Consider the following 17,905-nt stretch of genomic DNA (forward strand, 5'->3'; position numbering starts at 1 on the left):
TCCCTGGAAATAGCACGTCCACAGTCGGCCGAGCGCCGATAAACCCAGCGCCCATCACCCCGGCAGCGGGGCGGCAGGAGCCCCACTAACCCCTGCTTGGGGTCTTTGCCCCTTCCCCGGAGCCGGGCAGGTCCCAGCTCTGTCCCCATCTTGGCCTGGCAGTGCCCCCTCCCTGGGCACCCGCTGAAGTGCCACCCCAGGGAGAGACGTGGGGGAGTCACTGCAGAACCGAGCTGTGCCCGGTCTCAGCGCTGGCCCCAGCGGCTGCGGACCCCGTGTCCCCCCCCTCAGACCCCACCAGGCACGGCCGCGGGGCAGGTCTCACCGAAATGTTTATTACAAAGAACCAAGCGAGCGGGGCGAGTCCCCCCACACACCACCGAGAATAAATAAATAAAATACACTTTGTCGGGTCTTTAAATAAAGTTTGTGGAGTGACATAAATACGGGACATCCCTCTGCCCGGGGGTGGGGGGCACTGCCCAGACCCTGGCTGGCGCGGGGGGCAAGCGCCGGGGCTGGCGGGTCTCAAAGCACTTGGCAGGCAGTGACACCGAGTCCCACCCCCCCCAAAAAAAGGGGAAACTGAGGCACACAATGGGCAAAGGCGGCTTGGCAGCGGCTGGGTGCCCCCGAGCCCCCCGGCCCGGGCTGGCAAGGCTGGTGGTCTGGGTAAGGCAGCAACCCTGGGGACCCCCAGCCTGGGGGGGTGGCAAGGGGCTGCCCCATAAGTGGGGCAACTGCAGCCCCACGGTGAGGGCTGGATGTGGGGTGTCCCCAGCCCACCCTGCTGTGATCGCCTCCCCCCAGAGGTGGGGGACGAGGGACGCCCCGGGGCGGGCGCAGGAGAAGGCAGTGCCCCGGGTGCTGGGGGGCGAAGGCAGCCCTGCCGGGCAGGGGGGACGGACAGACAGGCTCACGGACAGACGGACACAGCTGGACAGGGCGAGAGCGGACAGGCACAGTGGGGGGGGTGGCACAGGGGGGGCAGGGGCCTGGCGCTGCCCGGAGCACCCCGGTGGTCCCAGAGAAAGGGAGGGGGCGGCGTGGGGCCCCCCGGGGGCAGAGGGACCCTCTGGGCACCGCCACGGCTGCGGCAGGTCGAGGCTGGGCAGCTGTTAGCACGTGTTAGACCCCCCCAGACTGGCTCAGATTTGCCCCCCCCCCCTCAATTCAGGCAGAGCCCCTCAAAGGCAAACACATGCAAACCCCTCCCCGGGCAGGCAGCACCCCCGGGGGGCACAGCCTGGGGCAGTGGGACCCCCCCCATGGCTGGAGCACCCCAAAGCCCCGCACACACTGCACACGCATGCACCCCCCCTGCTGCGGGGGGGCTGTGGGGCACCGTCCTGCGGGGGTGCAGTGCCAGGCTGCAGGCACTGGCTGGGGATGGGGGGGGCAGCTGGCAGGGACCCCCCAACTGCCACCACCAGCTTGGGGGTCCCCTGGCAGCCGGGTGGCAAACAGCACCATGGAGAAGCGGGGGCACCCGGGGAGGGGGGGCAACCAGCAGGCAAGGGCTGGGTGGGGAGCACGGCCCCCCCACCCCATGCCCAGGGGCAGGGGACAGGGACAGAGCCCCTGGGGTCCCCTTTGGTCACTTGCTGTCCCTGCGGGGCGGGGAGGGCCCGAGAGACCTCCCCCCCAAGGAGTGGGGCAGGGGGAGCCCCCGGGGTAAAGCAGGGGCTCCCCATGGCACGGCTGGCCGGGCTCAGGGGGGGCACAAAGGCAACCAACGGGGCTCTCCTGCACCCCAATGCCAGTGCTGGGGGGTCCCCCCCCCGCCTGCACCCCCTCACCCTAACGGATGTAAACGTCCTGGCCCCAGCCCTCCGCCTCGCTCTGCTCCAGGCTCTGGGGCGCGTCGGGGCGGCCCCGCAGCCCCCGGCCCTCGCGCCCGGGCTCGTCCTCGCCCCAGCGGTGGCCAGGGGGGACGCGGGGGCCAGCACCGGGGGGACCCGGGGGCTCCTCCTCGCCGGGGTCCGTCTCGATGTCCATGCAGCAGGGATCGCCGGGCTCCGTGCCCGCTGAGTCCCGGCTGCCCGGGGTCTCCGAGTCGAAGGTGTCCTGGCGGGACAGGCTGCGGGGGGCCGGGCGGGCGGGCGGCGGGGGGGGGCGGCCCTGCCCGGGGCCCCCCGTCTCGCCCGGGCCCGGCCGGAGGCGGCCAGGGTCCCCCTGGCGCAGCGGCTCCCCCGGCACGAGGTACGGCCCCTGGTTAGGAGAAGCAACCACACCGTGCAAGGCGGGAGGGACGGGGGTTAGTGGGGGGGGTTAGCTGGTGGGGGGCACATGCGCTCCTGCCCAGCCTGGCTGCCCACGCCGCGCCGCTCACCCGGGACACGAACGTGGCAGGTCTCAGCCCGCCGCCAAACGGCACCGGGGGGGGGTCACCGGGGCAGGGCCAGGGCAGGAATGGGGGGGGGACAGTGGGGTGAGGGGGGGAGCAGCGTGGGGAGGGCTGCGGGGGGGGCGCTGGCGCGCCAGCAGCGTCCCGCTCGCTGGAAGAATGAGCGACAGACAACACAGGACACATGTCCCTGCTCTGCCTCCAGCCCCGGGCGGGCGCTGCGGGTCCCCCGGGCTCAGCACCGTGAGGCCCACGGTGGGACAGGGCTCTGTGTCCCCCCCCCAGCCAGCCCTCACCCACACCAGGACACCCCCTAAGCCCTCGCCGCCGCCGTGGCCCCCCCAGAGCTCCGGAGGGACGTGGGAGCGGGGGCTCTGGCACCAAGGGAGGCACAGAGGGGACCCGCACTCCCAGGGGGTCTCAGAAGGGGCAGATCCCTGGGGGGCCCCAAGCCCCAGGGGGGGTCCAGGCCTGGGAGGGGGCACAGAGCCCCAGAGAAACCCCGACTCTGGGTCTGGCCCCAGTCCCAGGCAGGGAGCGGATCCCCCAGGGCTGATCCTAGGGATGGCCCCAACGTGGAAGGGCAGCAGGTCCCCAGGGGTGCCCCGAGCGCAGGGGTGGCCCCAAACCTAGGACAAGGAGCAGGTCCCCAGGGGGGGCAATCCCAGGGATGGCCCCATCCTGGGGGGGGGCTTCAGCTCTCCAGGGTGGGAGCAGCTCCAATGCCAGGGGTGACCCCAAACCAGGGTGGGCGCAGGTCCCCAGGGGAGACGATGGTCCCACTCCTGGGGGGCTGCAGTTCCCCGGGGTGGGGGGGGGTCTGTCCCCGCTGCCGCCTCACAGCGCGTGCTCCTCGAGGGGCGCGGGGGAGCCGGGGGTGCTCTCGGTGCCCCCGCGCCCCCAGAGGCCCAGGTTCCTGCGCAGGGAGGTGAGCACCTGTACCTGGAGGTTGGAGACGGGCGCGGGGCTGGCGGCCAGGGCGGCCGTGGCCATGGTGCGGTTCAGCAGCGGGTTGGGGGGGTTGCTGCTGGGGGGGTGCGTCGCCTTCCAGTAGGCCTCCAGGTACTCGGCCAGGTGCTCGCAGGCCTCCTCCAGCTGGTTCTCGTCCAGCACGATGTCGAACATCTCCTGGGGGGTGGGAGGAGCCCGTGGGGCAGGGCAGGGCCTATGGGGCAGGGCTGGGTGTGGGCAGGGGCAGGGCACACTCACGGGCGGGCACTGCGCCAGCTTGTCGGACGCCACCATCTGCACGTTGAGGTGCTTCGCCTGGGACTTGCCCCGGGACTTCACGAGCCGCTGCAGCACCTGGGGCAGGAGGGGGCAGCCCGGGGTGGCCACAGGGACCCCCCCAGAGCTGCCCCCCGCCCGCCCCGGGGCTCGCACCCACCTTGGGGGAGGTGATTTTGATGTAGACGATGATGGGGGCCAGGGAGGTCTTGGCCAGCTGGGCCGGGTGGTTGATGGTGTCGGCGTCCAAGGCCACCAGCTGCAGCGTCCGGGCCAGCTCGAAGATGCGCTCGGTCTCGCTCTGCACCTCGGCTGCCAGGGCAGGGGGACAGCAAGGGTCAGGGGGACAGCGCGGGGGGGGACAGGTGAGCACGTGGGGGCCCTGGGGACAAGAGGTGACAAGGGGAACGGGACGGGGACAGGACCAGGAGGGGTCTTGTCCTGGGATGTGGCCACTCCAGTGTCACCCCAGCCCCAGGGACAGCGGGTCACTGCAGGAGGGAGGTGGCAGTGGGGGAGGAAGGGGCAAAGCCCCCCAGACCGCAGGGACTTGGGGTGGGGGCTCAGACGGGGCTGTGTGACCGGGGTGTCCCCAACCCCCCGACTCCACCCAGGCTGCCGGGGTGGCCGGACTCTGCAGCGTCCCAGAGCCTGGACAGGGCCACGCAGGGAGGACGGGGATCCACGGGGCCGTGTCCCCCACTGCCCCCCCGCCGGGCGGGGGCTGCCAGGGGTCCCGGCGGGCCCACGCTACGTACCCAAGACATCTGTATCAGGAGCAGGGGAGGAAGGAAGCGGCGCGGAGGGGAGGAACCCCGAAGGGAAGGAGAAAATAGAGAGGAAAGAAAAACACAACAGAGAGAAGATAAACGGGGAAGCGGGGGGGGAAAGGGAGTCAAACCGGGCAGGGGGAGCGCAGGGCCCCGGGACCCCCCCGGGTTAGTCACCCCGCGGCGGCGGACCCCCACACGTCACCCCCCCGAGCCCCGGCGCAGGCGGGACGAGCACCCCGGGATGATCAGGCTGGGGGCTGATACAGATGGAGGCTTGGGGGGGCCACGCTGCCCGGGGGGGGTCAGCACGGGCGGGCGAGCCGGGGGTGCCGTACCCAGGCTGGAGCGGGCGCTGGAGCGCTCGATGATGGTGTGTTTGCTGGGGTTGTTCAGCACGGAGCGCTTGGCCAGGGAGATGTCAGCCGTCACCCGCGTGATGGAGATCCTGCAGACGGGGGGGGGACAGCAAGAGCGGGTGCAGCCCCCCACGTACACACCCACGCTCTTGGGGGGCAGGACGGGACCCTCCTTCCATCCCCTGCCTCCCACCCCATGCACAGGCCTCCTTGCACCCACAGCAAGGACCACGGAGCAGGGCTGAGGGTCCCACCCATGGGGTTAGGGGGCCTCCACAGTGTTAGGAGCCCCACTGTGGTCTTAGGGGTCACCCCGTGGGATGAGGGGTCCTCCACGGGGTTAGGGGTCCCCTGTGGGGTTAGGGGTCCCCTATGAGGTTAGGGGTCCCCCTATGAGGTTAGGGGTCACTCTGTGGTGCTAGGGGTCACCCATGGAGTTAAGGGGCCCCTGTGTAGTTAGGGGTCCTCCATGGGGTTACGGGTACCCCTATGGGATTAGAGGTACCCCTATGGGGTGAGGGGTCCCCCATGGGGTTAGGGGTCCTCCATGGGCTTAGGGGTTCCCCCATGGTCTTAGGGGTCCTCCATGGGGTTAGGGGTCCCTGTGGGGTTGTTAGGGGTCCCCCGGCCACGCAGCCACCTGCCTCACCTGCCATCAAAGCGATGCTTCAAGAAGTCGAAGAGCGCCTTCTGCATCATATCCGTGACCTGGGGAGGGAAGGGAGGAAGGAGGGAGAGCATGGGGCTGGGGTCCCCCCCATGCCCCCCCCCACGCCCCCCACTCCTCACCTCGTAGCCCTTCAGCGACGGCCCCACCAGGATGATGGGCCTCATGGAGGGCACCACGTCGTACGGGGGCACGTGCTCGGCCTGTGGGGCAGAGACGGGCGTTAGTGGGGTCTGGGGGCGGGGGCACCGGGTGACGCTCGGCTTCGCCCCTGCGGGGGCAGCTCTGGGGATGGGGGGGGGTGGTGCTGCAAGCGGGGGGCACCCTGTCCCCTCCCCGCGGGCCCTCCCCGGGGGGGTCCTGACGCTACTCACCGATTTCTGCTTCTGCTTCGCTACGTCCCGAGAGGCCGCGCGGGGCCGGGGGGGCGGCGAGAGAAGACAAACAAGGCATGCGTGTTACCCGCGGGCACGGGGGGCCGGGCACCGAGCTGGGCTGGGGGGGCCGGGGGGGCCTGTGTGCCCCGGGGGGTGTATGTCCCCCCAGGGGGTGTGTGTGTGTGTCTCCCTGGGGTGTGTGTGTCCCCCCCTCGGGGGGCTGCCCCAGGGGATGAGTGTGTCCCCCCGGGGGGCTGTCTCAGGGGGTGTGTGTCCCCCCCGGGGGGCTGCCCCAGGGGGTGTGTGTGTCCCCAGGGGGTGTGTGTCCCCCCGGGGGGCTGCCCCACAAGCGTGTTTCACACGAAGCATCGCCCTGCTCTGAGCTCTGGGGTGCAAGCGGGGGCTCTGGGGGGCTTGGAGAGCAGGTGGGGTGCAGTGGGGGGTGGATGGACCCCCCCCCCCCCGGGCCTGCTCGCCCCCAGCAGCCCTTGGAGCAGACCCCCCCGCCCTGGGCTGTGGTTGTGCCCGAACCCCCCCAGCTTCTGCCCAGTCTTGGGGGAGGAGGAACGGTCCATTCCCATCCACGGGGGAGACGAGACACCGGCCGTGCTGGCACACACCATGCGCACACGGGGGGACCCCAGGTAATGATGGGGGGGGGGCACGGGCTGATCCATCCCATAGATCGTAGGGGGAGACAGCCACGGACTGATCCATCCCACGGATCATGGGGGGGATGTAGCCATGGATGGATCGATCCCACGGCCCACGGGGGGAGGCAGCCACAGACTGATCCATCCCATAGATCGTGGGGGGAGGCAGCCACGGACTGATCCATCCCATGAACCACGGGGGAAGGAAGCCACGGACTGATCCATCCCATGGACGATGGGGGGGGACAGTCACGGACTGATCCATCCCATAGATCGTGGGGGGGAGACAGCCACAGACTGAACCATCCCACGGCCCACGGGGGGAGACAGCCATGGACTAATCCATCCCATGGACCACAGGGGGAGACAGCCACGGACTGATCCATCCCATGGCCCACGGGGGGAGGCAGCCACGGACTGATCCATCCCATGGCCCACGGGGGGAGGCAGCCACGGACTGATCCATCCCATGGCCCACGGGGGGAGGCAGCCACAGACTGATCCACCCTATGGATCGTGGGGGGGGACAGCCACGGACTGATCCACCCCATGGACGATGGGGGGGGACAGCCACCGACTGATCCATCCCATAGATCGTGGGGGGGAGACAGCCACGGACTGATCCATCCCATAGATCGTGGGGGGGAGACAGCCACGGACTGATCCATCCCATAGATCATGGGGGGGAGACAGCCACGGACTGATCCATCCCATAGATCGTGGGGGGGACACTGCACGGACTGATCCATCCCATGGTCCACGGGGGGAGGCAGCCACAGACTGATCCATCCCATAGATCATGGGGGGGAGGCAGCCACGGACTGATCCATCCCATAGATCGTGGGGTGAGGCAGCCACGGACTGATCCATCCCATAGATCATGGGGGGAGACAGCCACGGACTGATCCATCCCATAGATCGTGGGGGGAGGCAGCCACGGACTGATCCATCCCATAGATCGTGGGGGGAGGCAGCCACGGACTGATCCATCCCACAGTGCAGGGGGTCTGGCCCCCCCGCCCCAGCCCCCACACGCCCATGCTGCGGCGGCGCAGGGGGGTGCTGGGGCAGCGCGTGGCCCCCAGCCCCCTGTGGGTGCCCCCGGCAGCCCTCGCAGGCAGTGTTAGGGCAGGCAGGGTGCAGCAGGCGAGCGCGGGGGGCCGGGGGGTGCCGTTACCTTCCTAAAGAAGGGGATGCGCTTGGTGTGGGCGGGGGGGGGTGGTGACACTGCTCACGCTACTCTTAGGGGAGCGGTGGGTCTCCAGGGCCTCCTCCTCCTCCTCTAACTCATCGGGGTCAAAGGCAAAGCTAGGCATGTCCAGGGCACCTGGGGACGAGGGGCAGCCGGAGCCGGGAGAGGGGAGGGAGAGAAGAAGAGCGATGATGGCGATGGAAGAAGGGAAACATGGAGATGGGGGGGGCTGGGAGGGTGGTGGGGATGGGAGGGGGGAGAAGCAGGAGAGAGGGGTTCTCAGGGGACAGGGGGGGCACCCGCCTGCCTGCACCCGGGGTGGAGGGGCTGGAGCTGCGGACGAAGGGGGGTTACCCAGCGGTGGGGGGAAGGAGCCCCCCAGGCTGGACCTGCCCCCCCAGGCTGGACGTGCCCCGCTCAGGCCAGGGGCGCCGGGGAGCCCGGACACTCTTACCGCTGGCCGGGGGGGTGGGCCGGCGCGTCCCCGTCACCACGTCGCCCAGGCTGGAGCTGGAGTTGTCCCCCGATTTGCTGGGTGGGAGAAGCACAGAGAGGGGGACGGGGGTGAGGGTGGGATAGAGGGGCCGAGAGGAGCCAAGGAGGGTCAGGAACGAGCCCCACCTCGAGCTCAAGCGGTTCTGCCTCATCTTCTGCTCCTGCAGCAGCCGCATGTTCTCCAGCTTGACGGGGCTGGGGATGAAGCCCACCTCGCAGCCCTCCTTCACCAGCCGCCCGATCCACCAGTCGTTGTTGTACTTCTGCGCCAGTATGGGGTGGGGAGAGACCCCTGAAACCCCCCAACCGCCCACCGCCAGGGGGGCTGCCACCCCCAGAGCCAGCCCAGCCCCGCACCCCGCAGGCCCCCAGCCCGGCGCCCACCTCCTTGATGTGCAGGAAGTCCTTGGGCTCGAAGCAGATGGCCAGGCCCTGCACCGGCACGTCGTCGCCGGCGGATGGGTTGTAGCCGACGTTCGTCCGCACGGCAAACGCCACCGGCTTCGTCTGCGGGTGGGAGAGGGCTCAGCACCCCCCGAGCCCCGAACCGTGGAGACCCCCCGCAGCGAGAGCTGTCCCACCTCGGGGGGCTGGTTCGGCTCCTGCGGGCACCCAGAGCCTGGGCTGGGGACACCGGGGCCACAACGCCCCAGGAGCTACCAAGGGGCTCATTAGCTAATTGCCCTGGGCCCACGGCTGAGGCCATGGTTGTGTGGCTCCCGGTTCCACCCAGTAGCCCCCACTGCCTTCCCAATGCCACCCAGTGACCCTGGGGACGGGATGCTGCGAGGATGGAGAGCAGGGGCAGGGGGGGCAGTCCCTGTGCCTGGGGTCAGCCCCGTCCCGCAGCGGGTGGGCAGGGGGGCCGGGTGGGTGGCAGGGGTACCCGGGGGGGTCTCCAGAGCAGCCCTCTCCCACCTTGGCCTTCTCCAGCTGCGCCATGGCCTGGCGCTCGGCCTCCTTGCGCAGCGCCTCCCGGTCCTCCTCCAGCGACACGTCCGAGTCCGAGGGGCGGCTGGTGTAGGACTCTGCCGAGCCCTGCGAGAGCGGGGAGAGGGCTCAGCCCGCGCCGTCCTCCCCTGAAGCGGGGAACCCACCCCCAAGCCTGACCCCCACAGCCATCCCCCCGCCTCAGCACCCTCTAACTAGCACTGGTGCCCATCACCGTGGCCTCTGGGCACGCTGGGGAGAAACCAACCCCCAAAAGCTGCCTCCTGCCCAGGCAGGGGCCCGTCCTGCCCGGCGGGGTTACGGCAGGCCGAGGGCCAGCACAGCTGTTCCCACCGCTCGGGCAGGGAACGTGACACCGAACCGGCGCCCGCTCCTGTCCCACCAGGGGACCCCCCACCCCTGCCCGCCGCCCCCCACCCCGAGGGAAGGCCAGTGGGGCAGCACTAGCCCCCGCCAAGGGGTCCCAGGGCAATGGGGAAAGGGTGCTGGGGGGCGACTTGGGGTCACCCCAGGACAAGGCTGGAGCTGGGGTGGGATCGGAGACCCCCTGCTCGCCCCCCGCGGGGCTGGAGCCTGGGCTGGGGGCAGCGGGGAGACCCCCGGGGTCCCCCAGCCCCGGGACAGCGGGTGCTGCGGGGGACGGCGAAGGCACCAACCTCCCCGGGGGGCTGCTCCCCCCCAGCACCTCTATAACCCCCTAAACCCCCCCAGAGCCCCCATCCCCGCTTTGCCCCATCCCTTCCAAACCCCGGGGGGGTGGGGGCTGCTTTCCTTCGCACAGGCCCCCACCCCGACCACGGGGCAGCGAGGGACCCCCTCCCCAAAAGCCACGGGGCAGAGCCCAGCTGCCCCCTGTCCTCCTGCCCTTGCTGGGGGTCTGACCCTTCCTGAGCCCCCCCAGCCCCACGGTGAGACCGGAGGGGCCTTTGTGGGGGTCACCGGGCTCCAGGCACAATTCCCTCGCCCCGCAGACCCCGTGGGGTCCCACCAGCTCCTGGGACCACCCGCTTCAACCCCCACGGAGCAAAGGGGACCCCACACCCAGGGCAGAGCCAGCAAGGCGGGACGGGAGGGTGCTGGGGGGCACAGCCCGGTGCCGGGGGGTCCGTGGGGCAGGGGGGAGGCTCACCGGGGCGGCGGGGTGGTCTTTGCTGGGTATCTCCATGGCGGCAGGGCCAGGGGCGAGTGCGTCGGGCGGGCGCTGGGCTGGGGCGCCCGGGGTTCAGGTTTCAGCCCGGGGACGGTCGCAGCCGCCCCGGGGTATATTTAGCCCGGTGCCGGGCAGGGGGTGGGGGCCGGGGGGGGCCAGTGCCAAGGCAGCAGCTTGGCTGGGGCTGGGGAGGGCGGCTGTGGTGCCAGCTGGGCGATGCCAGGGCTGCATCCCCTGCCTGGCACCCCAGGAGGGGCAGGGAACCCCCAGGGGGGCTACAGGACCCCAAAATGCTCCCAATATGGCGGGGGGACATGACTCCCCGCAGCACCCACTGCAGGGCAGAGAGGGGACGGGGGGGCACAGCCGTTGCAATGCCTGCACGCCCCCCGTGCCAGGCTCAGCTGCAAGCCTGGACCCCCACCTCGGTCCCTGGGGGGGACAAGGGCCCCCGGGACGCCCCGGAGCAGCCGCCCCCCCCTCACCTGCCGGACGAAGCTGTTGGAGGTGGTGTCGGACGAGGTGCTGCCGTCCGAGCGCTTGAAGCGGCTCTTGCGCTTGCTGTACTTGCCCTGCGGAGAGGAGAGGAGGGGGGGGGGGCAGAGGGGAGTGCTGGAGCCCCCAGGACTCGGGGGGCAGCTCTGCCCCCCCGGCCCCGGCTGCCAGGGATGCTCCATCCCCCTCCGCCCCCGCCCTGCAAAGCAAACCCAGCTCCTGGGGGAGGAGAGAAGGGAAACTGAGGCAGGGAAGAGGACGGGGTTGCCTCCCTGCTGGGGGGCTGTGCAGCCCCCTCCCCAGGGGCACCCCACACCCACCGGGGGGAGGATGCCAGAGCACGCTGAGGGGGGGTCTCTGGGGGGGGGGGCAGGAGGCTGGGACATGCTGGGGCGAGCTGGGCTGTCACCTCCCCGGTGTCTCGGAGGGACAGCTGGGCCCAGCTGCCACCCAGCCCGGGGACGGGGGGTCCCCACGTCAGGCAGCACCGGGTATTTTTAGGTCCTTCACCCCCGGCCCCCCCTCCCATTGCAGCCCCCCAGAGACCCCCCCTCGGAGGTGGGGGAGACACCCAGCCCTGCCAGCACCGGGGTGGCTCGATGCAGCCAGGGCCTGTGCCTCCATCCCCTGTCCCCCCCCTCCAAACTGTCACCCCAACTGGGTGATGCTCCCCAGGCTGCCATGGAGGAGGGGGGGGTCTGTCCCTATGGGGTTGGGAAGGGGGGGCAGCACCCAGCCACACCATGGGGATAAGGTGCTCCATGGGTCCGCAGTGCCCCCCACCCCATGGGAACCACCTGGGGACACGTCCCTTCTCCCCCCCCACTAAGGCTGAAGGGGACAAGCTGGGATGGGGAGGGGGGGACACCACCTCAGTCGAGTTTTCCCAATTCCTAAAAGTTTCTGGGTGCATATGACACCCCCCCAGCACCCACCTCCCCACGCCGGGGTGGGCAAGCCCCGGGTCGGGGGGGAGCAGTGACACAGCAAGCAGCACACATTCCCCCCCCCTCTGTGCCCTCCCCAAACGTGGGGGCTGGACACCCCCTTCCCTGGGATGGCTGGTGGTGTTGTGGGGGGGGTGACAGCATTTGGGGTCCCTCCTGGGAGGGTGGGGGGTGTCGTTTTGCATGCTGGGGGGGTGAAAGCATCTCTGTTATGGGGTGTAGGGGTTGGGGGCTCACCCCCCCCCGCCATGCACCCTGGGGCTGTGCGTGATGGTCCCCATGCAGCCCCCCCACACCCCTCCTCCTCCTCCTCGCCCCCAGACTCCCGGGGGTGTCACCTGGAGGGCGGCGTTGTCGAAGACGTCCATCTGGATGTCCTGCGTGGAGCTGTAGGGGGTCCGGGCCATGCCGCCTTCCCGCACCATGGAGCTCGCCGGGGTCGGCGGGTTGTCGGGGTGGGTGGGGGGGTGTGACACGCAGGAGGACGAGACGACGATGATGATGATGATGATGATGACGATGAAGCTCAGGCCTGGCCTCCGCCGTACCGGCCCCCGCGATGGTGACGGCGGCCTTGGCGTGCAGCGAGCGACGAGGAGGAGGAGGAGGAGGAAGGAGGAGTGGGGACGGCGGCAAGGGGGGGGATGAGGGATGGCGGGCGGCCGCCTCCGCCTTGGCCGCTCCCACCGCTGCTCCCGGGGGATGCAGCACCCCCTCGTCCCAGGGAGGAACCCCCAGAGCAGCTCCTTCCCCTGGGGGAAATAAGGGGGGGGTGTGATAAGGATCCCCCCTCCCCAAATGGGGGGGGCACAGAGGTGCTCACAGCATGCCCAGCCCTCAGCCTGGAGCAGACTTGCTCACTGGGGGAGACCCCAAAAAGAGTTGGGGGGCACAGAGGGCCCCCAGGCTGTTGTGTGGCTCGGAGGAGGACGTGCAGGGGCAGCCGTGCCCCCACACCAAACATCAGCACCCAGAGTGGGGTGTGCCATGGTCTGGGGAACCCAGGGCTCCCTCAGGACCAGGCTGCCCCTAAACCTCCAGCTTGTCCCCCCCGGACTCCCCCAGCTGGGATTCCTGCGGCCTCAGAGCGACCCACACCCCCCACGAGCCCCTCTGCTCCCCAGGGACACCCACGTCCCCACGCAGAGCCATCCACACGCCCCGTGTGAAGCACCCAGGGAAAGGGCACCCCTGGGACCCCACAGCAGCGGGGGGACACCCGGGGGCTGGTGGGGAAGGGGCTGCACAAGGGCTGCTGGCAGCTGTTGGCATGTGCCAGGCAGGGCACAGCTTGCCTCTGCCCCCTCCCCACGGAGCCCACCGGCACCGGGGCAGCTCGCCTCCTCCGCAGGCAGGATGGGCTGAGACCTCCCGCACTCATCTCACAGCAGCTGCACCCCAGGAGCCGCCACTGCCGGCTGTTGGAAAGTCACAAATTCCTCGGGCCCCCCCAGCCCTGCTCCAGGCCCGCAGCTGCGGGACAATGTGCCGGGGAAGGGGGACAGCTGACGCCACCGTTGCCATTATTAGCCCCCATCCATCACCGGCACTGGGGACTCCAGGGACCCCCAACGCCAAAGCCTGCCCGTCTCCTGCTTTGCCCACCTCGCCCAGGCCTGGGCCAGGCAGCTGAAGCCCCCGGAGGGTCTGTGGGGGGAGCAGCGGGTGGTGGCGAGGGTGTTTCGGGGAGGCAGAGCCGGGTGCCAGGGCAGAGGCAGCGGGGAGCCTGCCCGGGGGCGGAGGGCGAGCGCGCCATTCCCCGGCAGCTGCGTGGGAGCGTGATGCGATTACGGCATCTCTCTCTTCCCCTGCCAGAGCTGCCCGGCTCCCCGGGCCCCCCAGCTGCTGCCAGGGGCACGGCGTGCCAGCACTGCTCACCGGGCTGCCCGCTCGGCCCCTGCCTGCTGCTCCCAGCACGAGCTCGGCGGGCACGGAGCTACGGGGATGCCCGTCCAGCGCGGGAGGAGGGCTGGCACGTCCCCCTGGACCTCACCAGAGGGGTTTGTGCACCAGCAGCAGCAGCAGCCCTACCCAGGCTGAATCCTCTCCTTCAATGTGGGGCCACGTCAGTCTCTGTCTTTACAGGACATCAATTTCCACCAGCAAAACCCCCAGAGCCACTCCTGGGCCGGTAATTAAAACCCAGGGACTCTCCTGTCTGAGGAGCCTCCTGATTTTGCTGTTTGTTTTATGAAAATGATGAGTCAGTTTTTAAACAGCAAAAGCCTGTGTTTATCCGTGTTTTTCTCTCAAAACGAACCGAAAATCTGTCGCCACCGGCGCCTCTCCTCACGCCATATGTCGGCTGTGCAGCCGCCAGATTCAAAAGGAGCCGTCAGCATCTTGTCTTGGGCTTAACGAGGCGCCTTCAGGGGCTCCCACTCTCCAGCCACTCGAAATCAAAAGGAAGGAGGGAAAAGAACTGCTGCAAAATGATGAATTTGGGTTATATTTAAGATCTGGGTGGTTAAAAAGCAACATTTTCGCTGGAGAAGTTTGCTTTAAAGTAGGAGTTCAGTCACGGAGAAACCCCCCTGTTCTTAGGCCAGTTACAATCCATACGTTATCATCTCCCAAGCTTTCCCCCCCTCCAGGATCCCTTCACCAATCTGTTCCTGGAGAGGCTCCAGCACTTCGCTGGGTCGTTTCTCCAACACGAAGGACGCCAGTTGCCACCAGGCCCGTTTCAAGCCTCACCGGTGTTTTCTGAGGAGGCACTTCTGGCCGGGAGAGCCATGAGCCACCCCCCAGCCTGCCCGTGCCTCAGCCTCCCAACGGCAAACGGTGCCACCGACGCACCCAGACCTCACTTGTGTCTTTGACTGCAAACTGCTGGGAAGGTAGAACGCTCTCTGCCAGCGCCAGCCCTCACCACAGCCCTGTTACTGCACGTATTAACAGGTTATTTCACATATTAACAGGTTATTTCATAGGAAAACACAAATCCCTGCAAACGAGGCAGAACTTGACCCACAGGTGGAAACAAAGATGGATCTGAGATCTCAGCTCGCCCCTCTCCTGCACCAGCCCCTGCACGTCCACATCGCCCTTTAGGGCGACTTCTCAGGAAGCAACGAACGACCGCAGAGAAACACAGACCCCATTTCTTGCTACCAAAAGCCGAGCGGATGCTAAACCCTTCCTGACCTACAGCGTCCCGGGCAGGCGGGGAGGGTGAGGGGGCACAACCCGCGCCCACGTTTCCTCAGGTCCAACAACGAGCCCGAACCCGGGCTGGGGACAACCCCCCGCGGCCCCGGGGTGTGTGTGTGGGGTGGGGGCTGCAGTGGGGCCTGCGCCCCTCGGCCTGCGCTGCCCGCCCCACGCAGGCCCACCGGCGCGGAGGGGGCATCTCCCCAGCTCCCCGCAGCCCCCCGCCTGCCTGCGCGGCCCCCGGGCCCGGCCCTAACGCCCAGCCCGGGCCCAGCGCTCCCCAGTCCCCCCCAGCGCTCCCCAGTCCCCTCCCAGTTCACCCACGTGCTGCCCACAGCCGCCTCCACGCCACCGCGCATGCGCCGAGCCCTCCCCGGCCCTGCCCGCCGCGCAGGCGCGGGCTGTACCACCCCGCAGCAGTGGGGGGTGCGAGGAGGGAAACGCGTCTCTTCCCTCACGTCCCGAGCGGGCGCCGGTGCCCCCGCTGTCCTCTCCACCCGCAGCCCCACCGCGACTCGTCTCTCGCCGCGCTTCGGGCCGCCCCGAGGCCGCGGGGACGGAGCGGGGCGGGCGCGGGGTGGTACGTGCCGCTCCCCGCAGCGCCGGCTGTGGGCGGGCCCAGACCCGCCGCCTCTTCCTTTCCGCCCGGCCGCCGCCATGAGGTGAGGGGCAGCGACCGCCGCCCCCCCGCGCTCTGCCCCGGCAGCGGCGGGGAGCGGGGGCGACCGGCGGGGTGGCCTCGATAGCGGGGGCTGCCCGGCTGTGTCTGCGGGCAGACGCCGGGCCCTGTGAGGCGGCTGCGGCCTCCGCAGGCCTCGGGGGGAAAATGGCGGCTGGGCCGCGCGCTGGGGAGGGGGCGAAATGGCGGCCGGGGCCGCGCCGGGGGAAGCCCCAGGGGCGTGGAGGGAGGGAGGGGAGCTGGCCTCGCCGCTCCGGGGCCCTGCGGCCCTTGGCTGCGCCCCCTTCCCCGTCCGCGCTGTCCCGGGCCTTCGGGCGCTGAGGCGTGTGCGCGGTTCCCCGCAGCATGCTCCGGCTCCAGAAGCGGCTGGCCTCCAGCGTCCTGCGCTGCGGCAAGAAGAAGGTCTGGCTGGATCCCAACGAAACCAACGAGATCGCCAACGCGAACTCGCGTGAGTACCGGGGGCTCCGCGGACGCGCTGCCCGTGTTGCTCTTTGGACACGGGGTGTGTCAGGGGAGGCTTGTTGAGTAGCTCGGTAGCGGTGAGGGTGGGTTGGGTAAAATTCTGACACTTGAGCAACTGCTTTGCGCTTCAAAGCAGAAATGAGTCCATCAGCAGGATTTACAGAGTCCCCCAGTGCGCTGACAAGAACGTGGAGCCTGGTGAGTTGTTAGTGGTGGGTTTAGTACGTGCTGAGATAACTAGTGAGGGGGAAGAGAGCAACTACAGCAGCATGAGGGGCTCTGGGGGACGGTCTGGCTTGTCCTCTGTGTTGGGTCCTTTTTGTACAAGCCTGGTGGAGTCTGTATTTGCATGATGTGTCCTGTCGTTGTCCATAAGATGTTGAGCGCGGAGTTTCTTTCCACAGGTCAGCAGATCAGGAAGTTGATTAAGGATGGTCTGATCATCCGCAAGCCTGTGACCGTTCACTCTCGTGCCCGATGCAGGAAGAACACCTTGGCCCGCCGGAAGGGCAGGCACATGGGCATCGGTAGGTGCTGGCTCCCCGAGGTGTCCCTTTTCCATGGGACATGGTCCTCACACAAGCTTATATTGAGCAACAATCTCCAAGAATCTTGTGGCAGGGGCTAGAAATACACAGTTTGTATGTCAATAGTTTTCCTCTTGAAGTAAAGAGAAGGGTTAAACACTCCTGCAAGGTGAACAACACGCTTTTGGTGAAATTTGGCCTCATTCTCATCCTGTTTTCCCTCTTTAGGAAAGAGAAAGGGTACGGCCAACGCTCGGATGCCCGAGAAGGTGACCTGGATGAGGAGGATGCGGATTCTGAGGCGCCTGCTCCGCAGATACAGGGAGTCCAAGAAGATCGACCGCCACATGTAAGCCCCCCGTGCCACGTCCAGCTTTGGGTTGCACGTCCACGCGCTTAGACACCCCTTCCTTGCTGTAGGCAGCTTTGGTGACAATCAGCCCTCTCCGGGAAGTGTGGCAGTCTCGTTTACAGTCCTGTCCTGCCCCGTTAGGTATCACAGCCTGTACCTGAAGGTCAAGGGTAACGTGTTCAAGAACAAGCGGATCCTGATGGAGCACATCCACAAGCTCAAGGCAGACAAAGCTCGCAAGAAGCTCTTGGCGTAAGTGCTGCCTCACTGTTACACTTCAGTCTTGCAGGTTGTGGAATTGATTTTTATTTTTTAATTAGCTCTGCAGGCAGGTAATTGCAGTGGGTTCTGTAGCTGGTGGCTCTGTCTGGAGCCCTGGTGAAGAATCAGAGCCAGGAGGGCAGCAGAGCCCAGCGTCCTCGCTCAGGGCCGGGTTGGCACCGCTGGGAGCTATGGTTGGAGCTGGGGGCGGTGTGTGAGCTCACCTCAGCGCCTGGTTTGGTGGGCCAGGATCCTGTGGGCGAGAGGAGACCAGGGCTGGTGGTCAGGGCTTTGAGATGGTCCCTCCATGTTCACAAACTCTTTAACTCCTCGCAGCGATCAGGCCGAGGCTCGCAGGTCCAAGACCAAGGAGGCTCGTAAGCGCCGCGAGGAACGCCTGCAAGCCAAGAAGGAGGAGATCATCAAGACCCTCTCCAAGGAGGAGGAGACCAAGAAATAAACCCTGCCTGTCTTGTGTACAGGGCGTTTTCCATCCAGGAGTGTTCAATAAAACACATCCAGGACTCCTCCCACAGCGTCCTGCGCTCGCTCGCTCCAGGGTGTCTGGAACTGGGAGGGGAGGCTGGGAAAGAACTGCCCCATGGGTCTGCCCCACGGGTTGGGAACTAAACGAGGTGGTCGGGTGGTTCCTGGGGTGAGGGCAGAGGGAGAACGTGGGTCACCAGCCCTCGTCCCCAGCCGTTCCTGCGCCAGCAGCTCCTCTGCCCACACACCCAGCGCTGCCCTGCTGAGCTCTGGTGGGAGAACAGGGGTCTGGGGGCCACCCACCGCACCTGGAGCCCTTCCCCACGGCCCCCCCAGCCCAGCAGGGGCTCCC

General features: G+C 68.3%; 2 protein-coding genes across 2 annotated transcripts; one reads left to right on the forward strand and one right to left on the reverse strand.

The window, feature by feature from the left end:
• Window positions 1-314: 314 nt before the first annotated feature.
• Window positions 315-12,359, reverse strand: CACNB1 (calcium voltage-gated channel auxiliary subunit beta 1). The gene is given in 15 exon segments (XM_068418479.1): window positions 315-2,211; window positions 3,290-3,475; window positions 3,557-3,652; window positions 3,735-3,886; window positions 4,683-4,792; window positions 5,353-5,411; window positions 5,493-5,573; window positions 7,578-7,616; window positions 7,618-7,727; window positions 8,047-8,123; window positions 8,214-8,350; window positions 8,472-8,594; window positions 9,006-9,125; window positions 10,674-10,760; window positions 11,969-12,359. Coding segments are annotated over 15 exon segments (1,875 nt in total). The 5' UTR covers window positions 12,056-12,359; the 3' UTR covers window positions 315-1,800.
• Window positions 12,360-15,360: 3,001 nt separating this feature from the next.
• RPL19 (ribosomal protein L19) lies at window positions 15,361-17,597 on the forward strand. Its single transcript, XM_068418672.1, has 6 exons — window positions 15,361-15,445; window positions 15,807-15,913; window positions 16,332-16,454; window positions 16,683-16,803; window positions 16,948-17,058; window positions 17,404-17,597. The coding sequence occupies exons 1-6, from the start codon at window positions 15,441-15,443 to the stop codon at window positions 17,525-17,527; spliced, it is 591 nt and encodes a 196-aa protein (XP_068274773.1). The 5' UTR covers window positions 15,361-15,440; the 3' UTR covers window positions 17,528-17,597.
• The last annotated feature ends 308 nt before the right edge of the window (window positions 17,598-17,905 follow it).

Source organism: Nyctibius grandis, chromosome 26 (genome assembly GCF_013368605.1).
Source record: "Nyctibius grandis isolate bNycGra1 chromosome 26, bNycGra1.pri, whole genome shotgun sequence".
Lineage (NCBI taxonomy): Eukaryota > Metazoa > Chordata > Aves > Nyctibiiformes > Nyctibiidae > Nyctibius > Nyctibius grandis.

What these genes read in the sequence shown, in the direction of transcription:
- RPL19 (XM_068418672.1), top strand. An exon ending in GATCGCCAACGCGAACTCGC is followed by an intron (nt 15,914 to 16,331) that starts GTGAGTACCGGG and finishes TTCTTTCCACAG; the next exon opens with GTCAGCAGATCAGGAAGTTG. An exon ending in AAGAAGATCGACCGCCACAT is followed by an intron (nt 16,804 to 16,947) that starts GTAAGCCCCCCG and finishes CTGCCCCGTTAG; the next exon opens with GTATCACAGCCTGTACCTGA.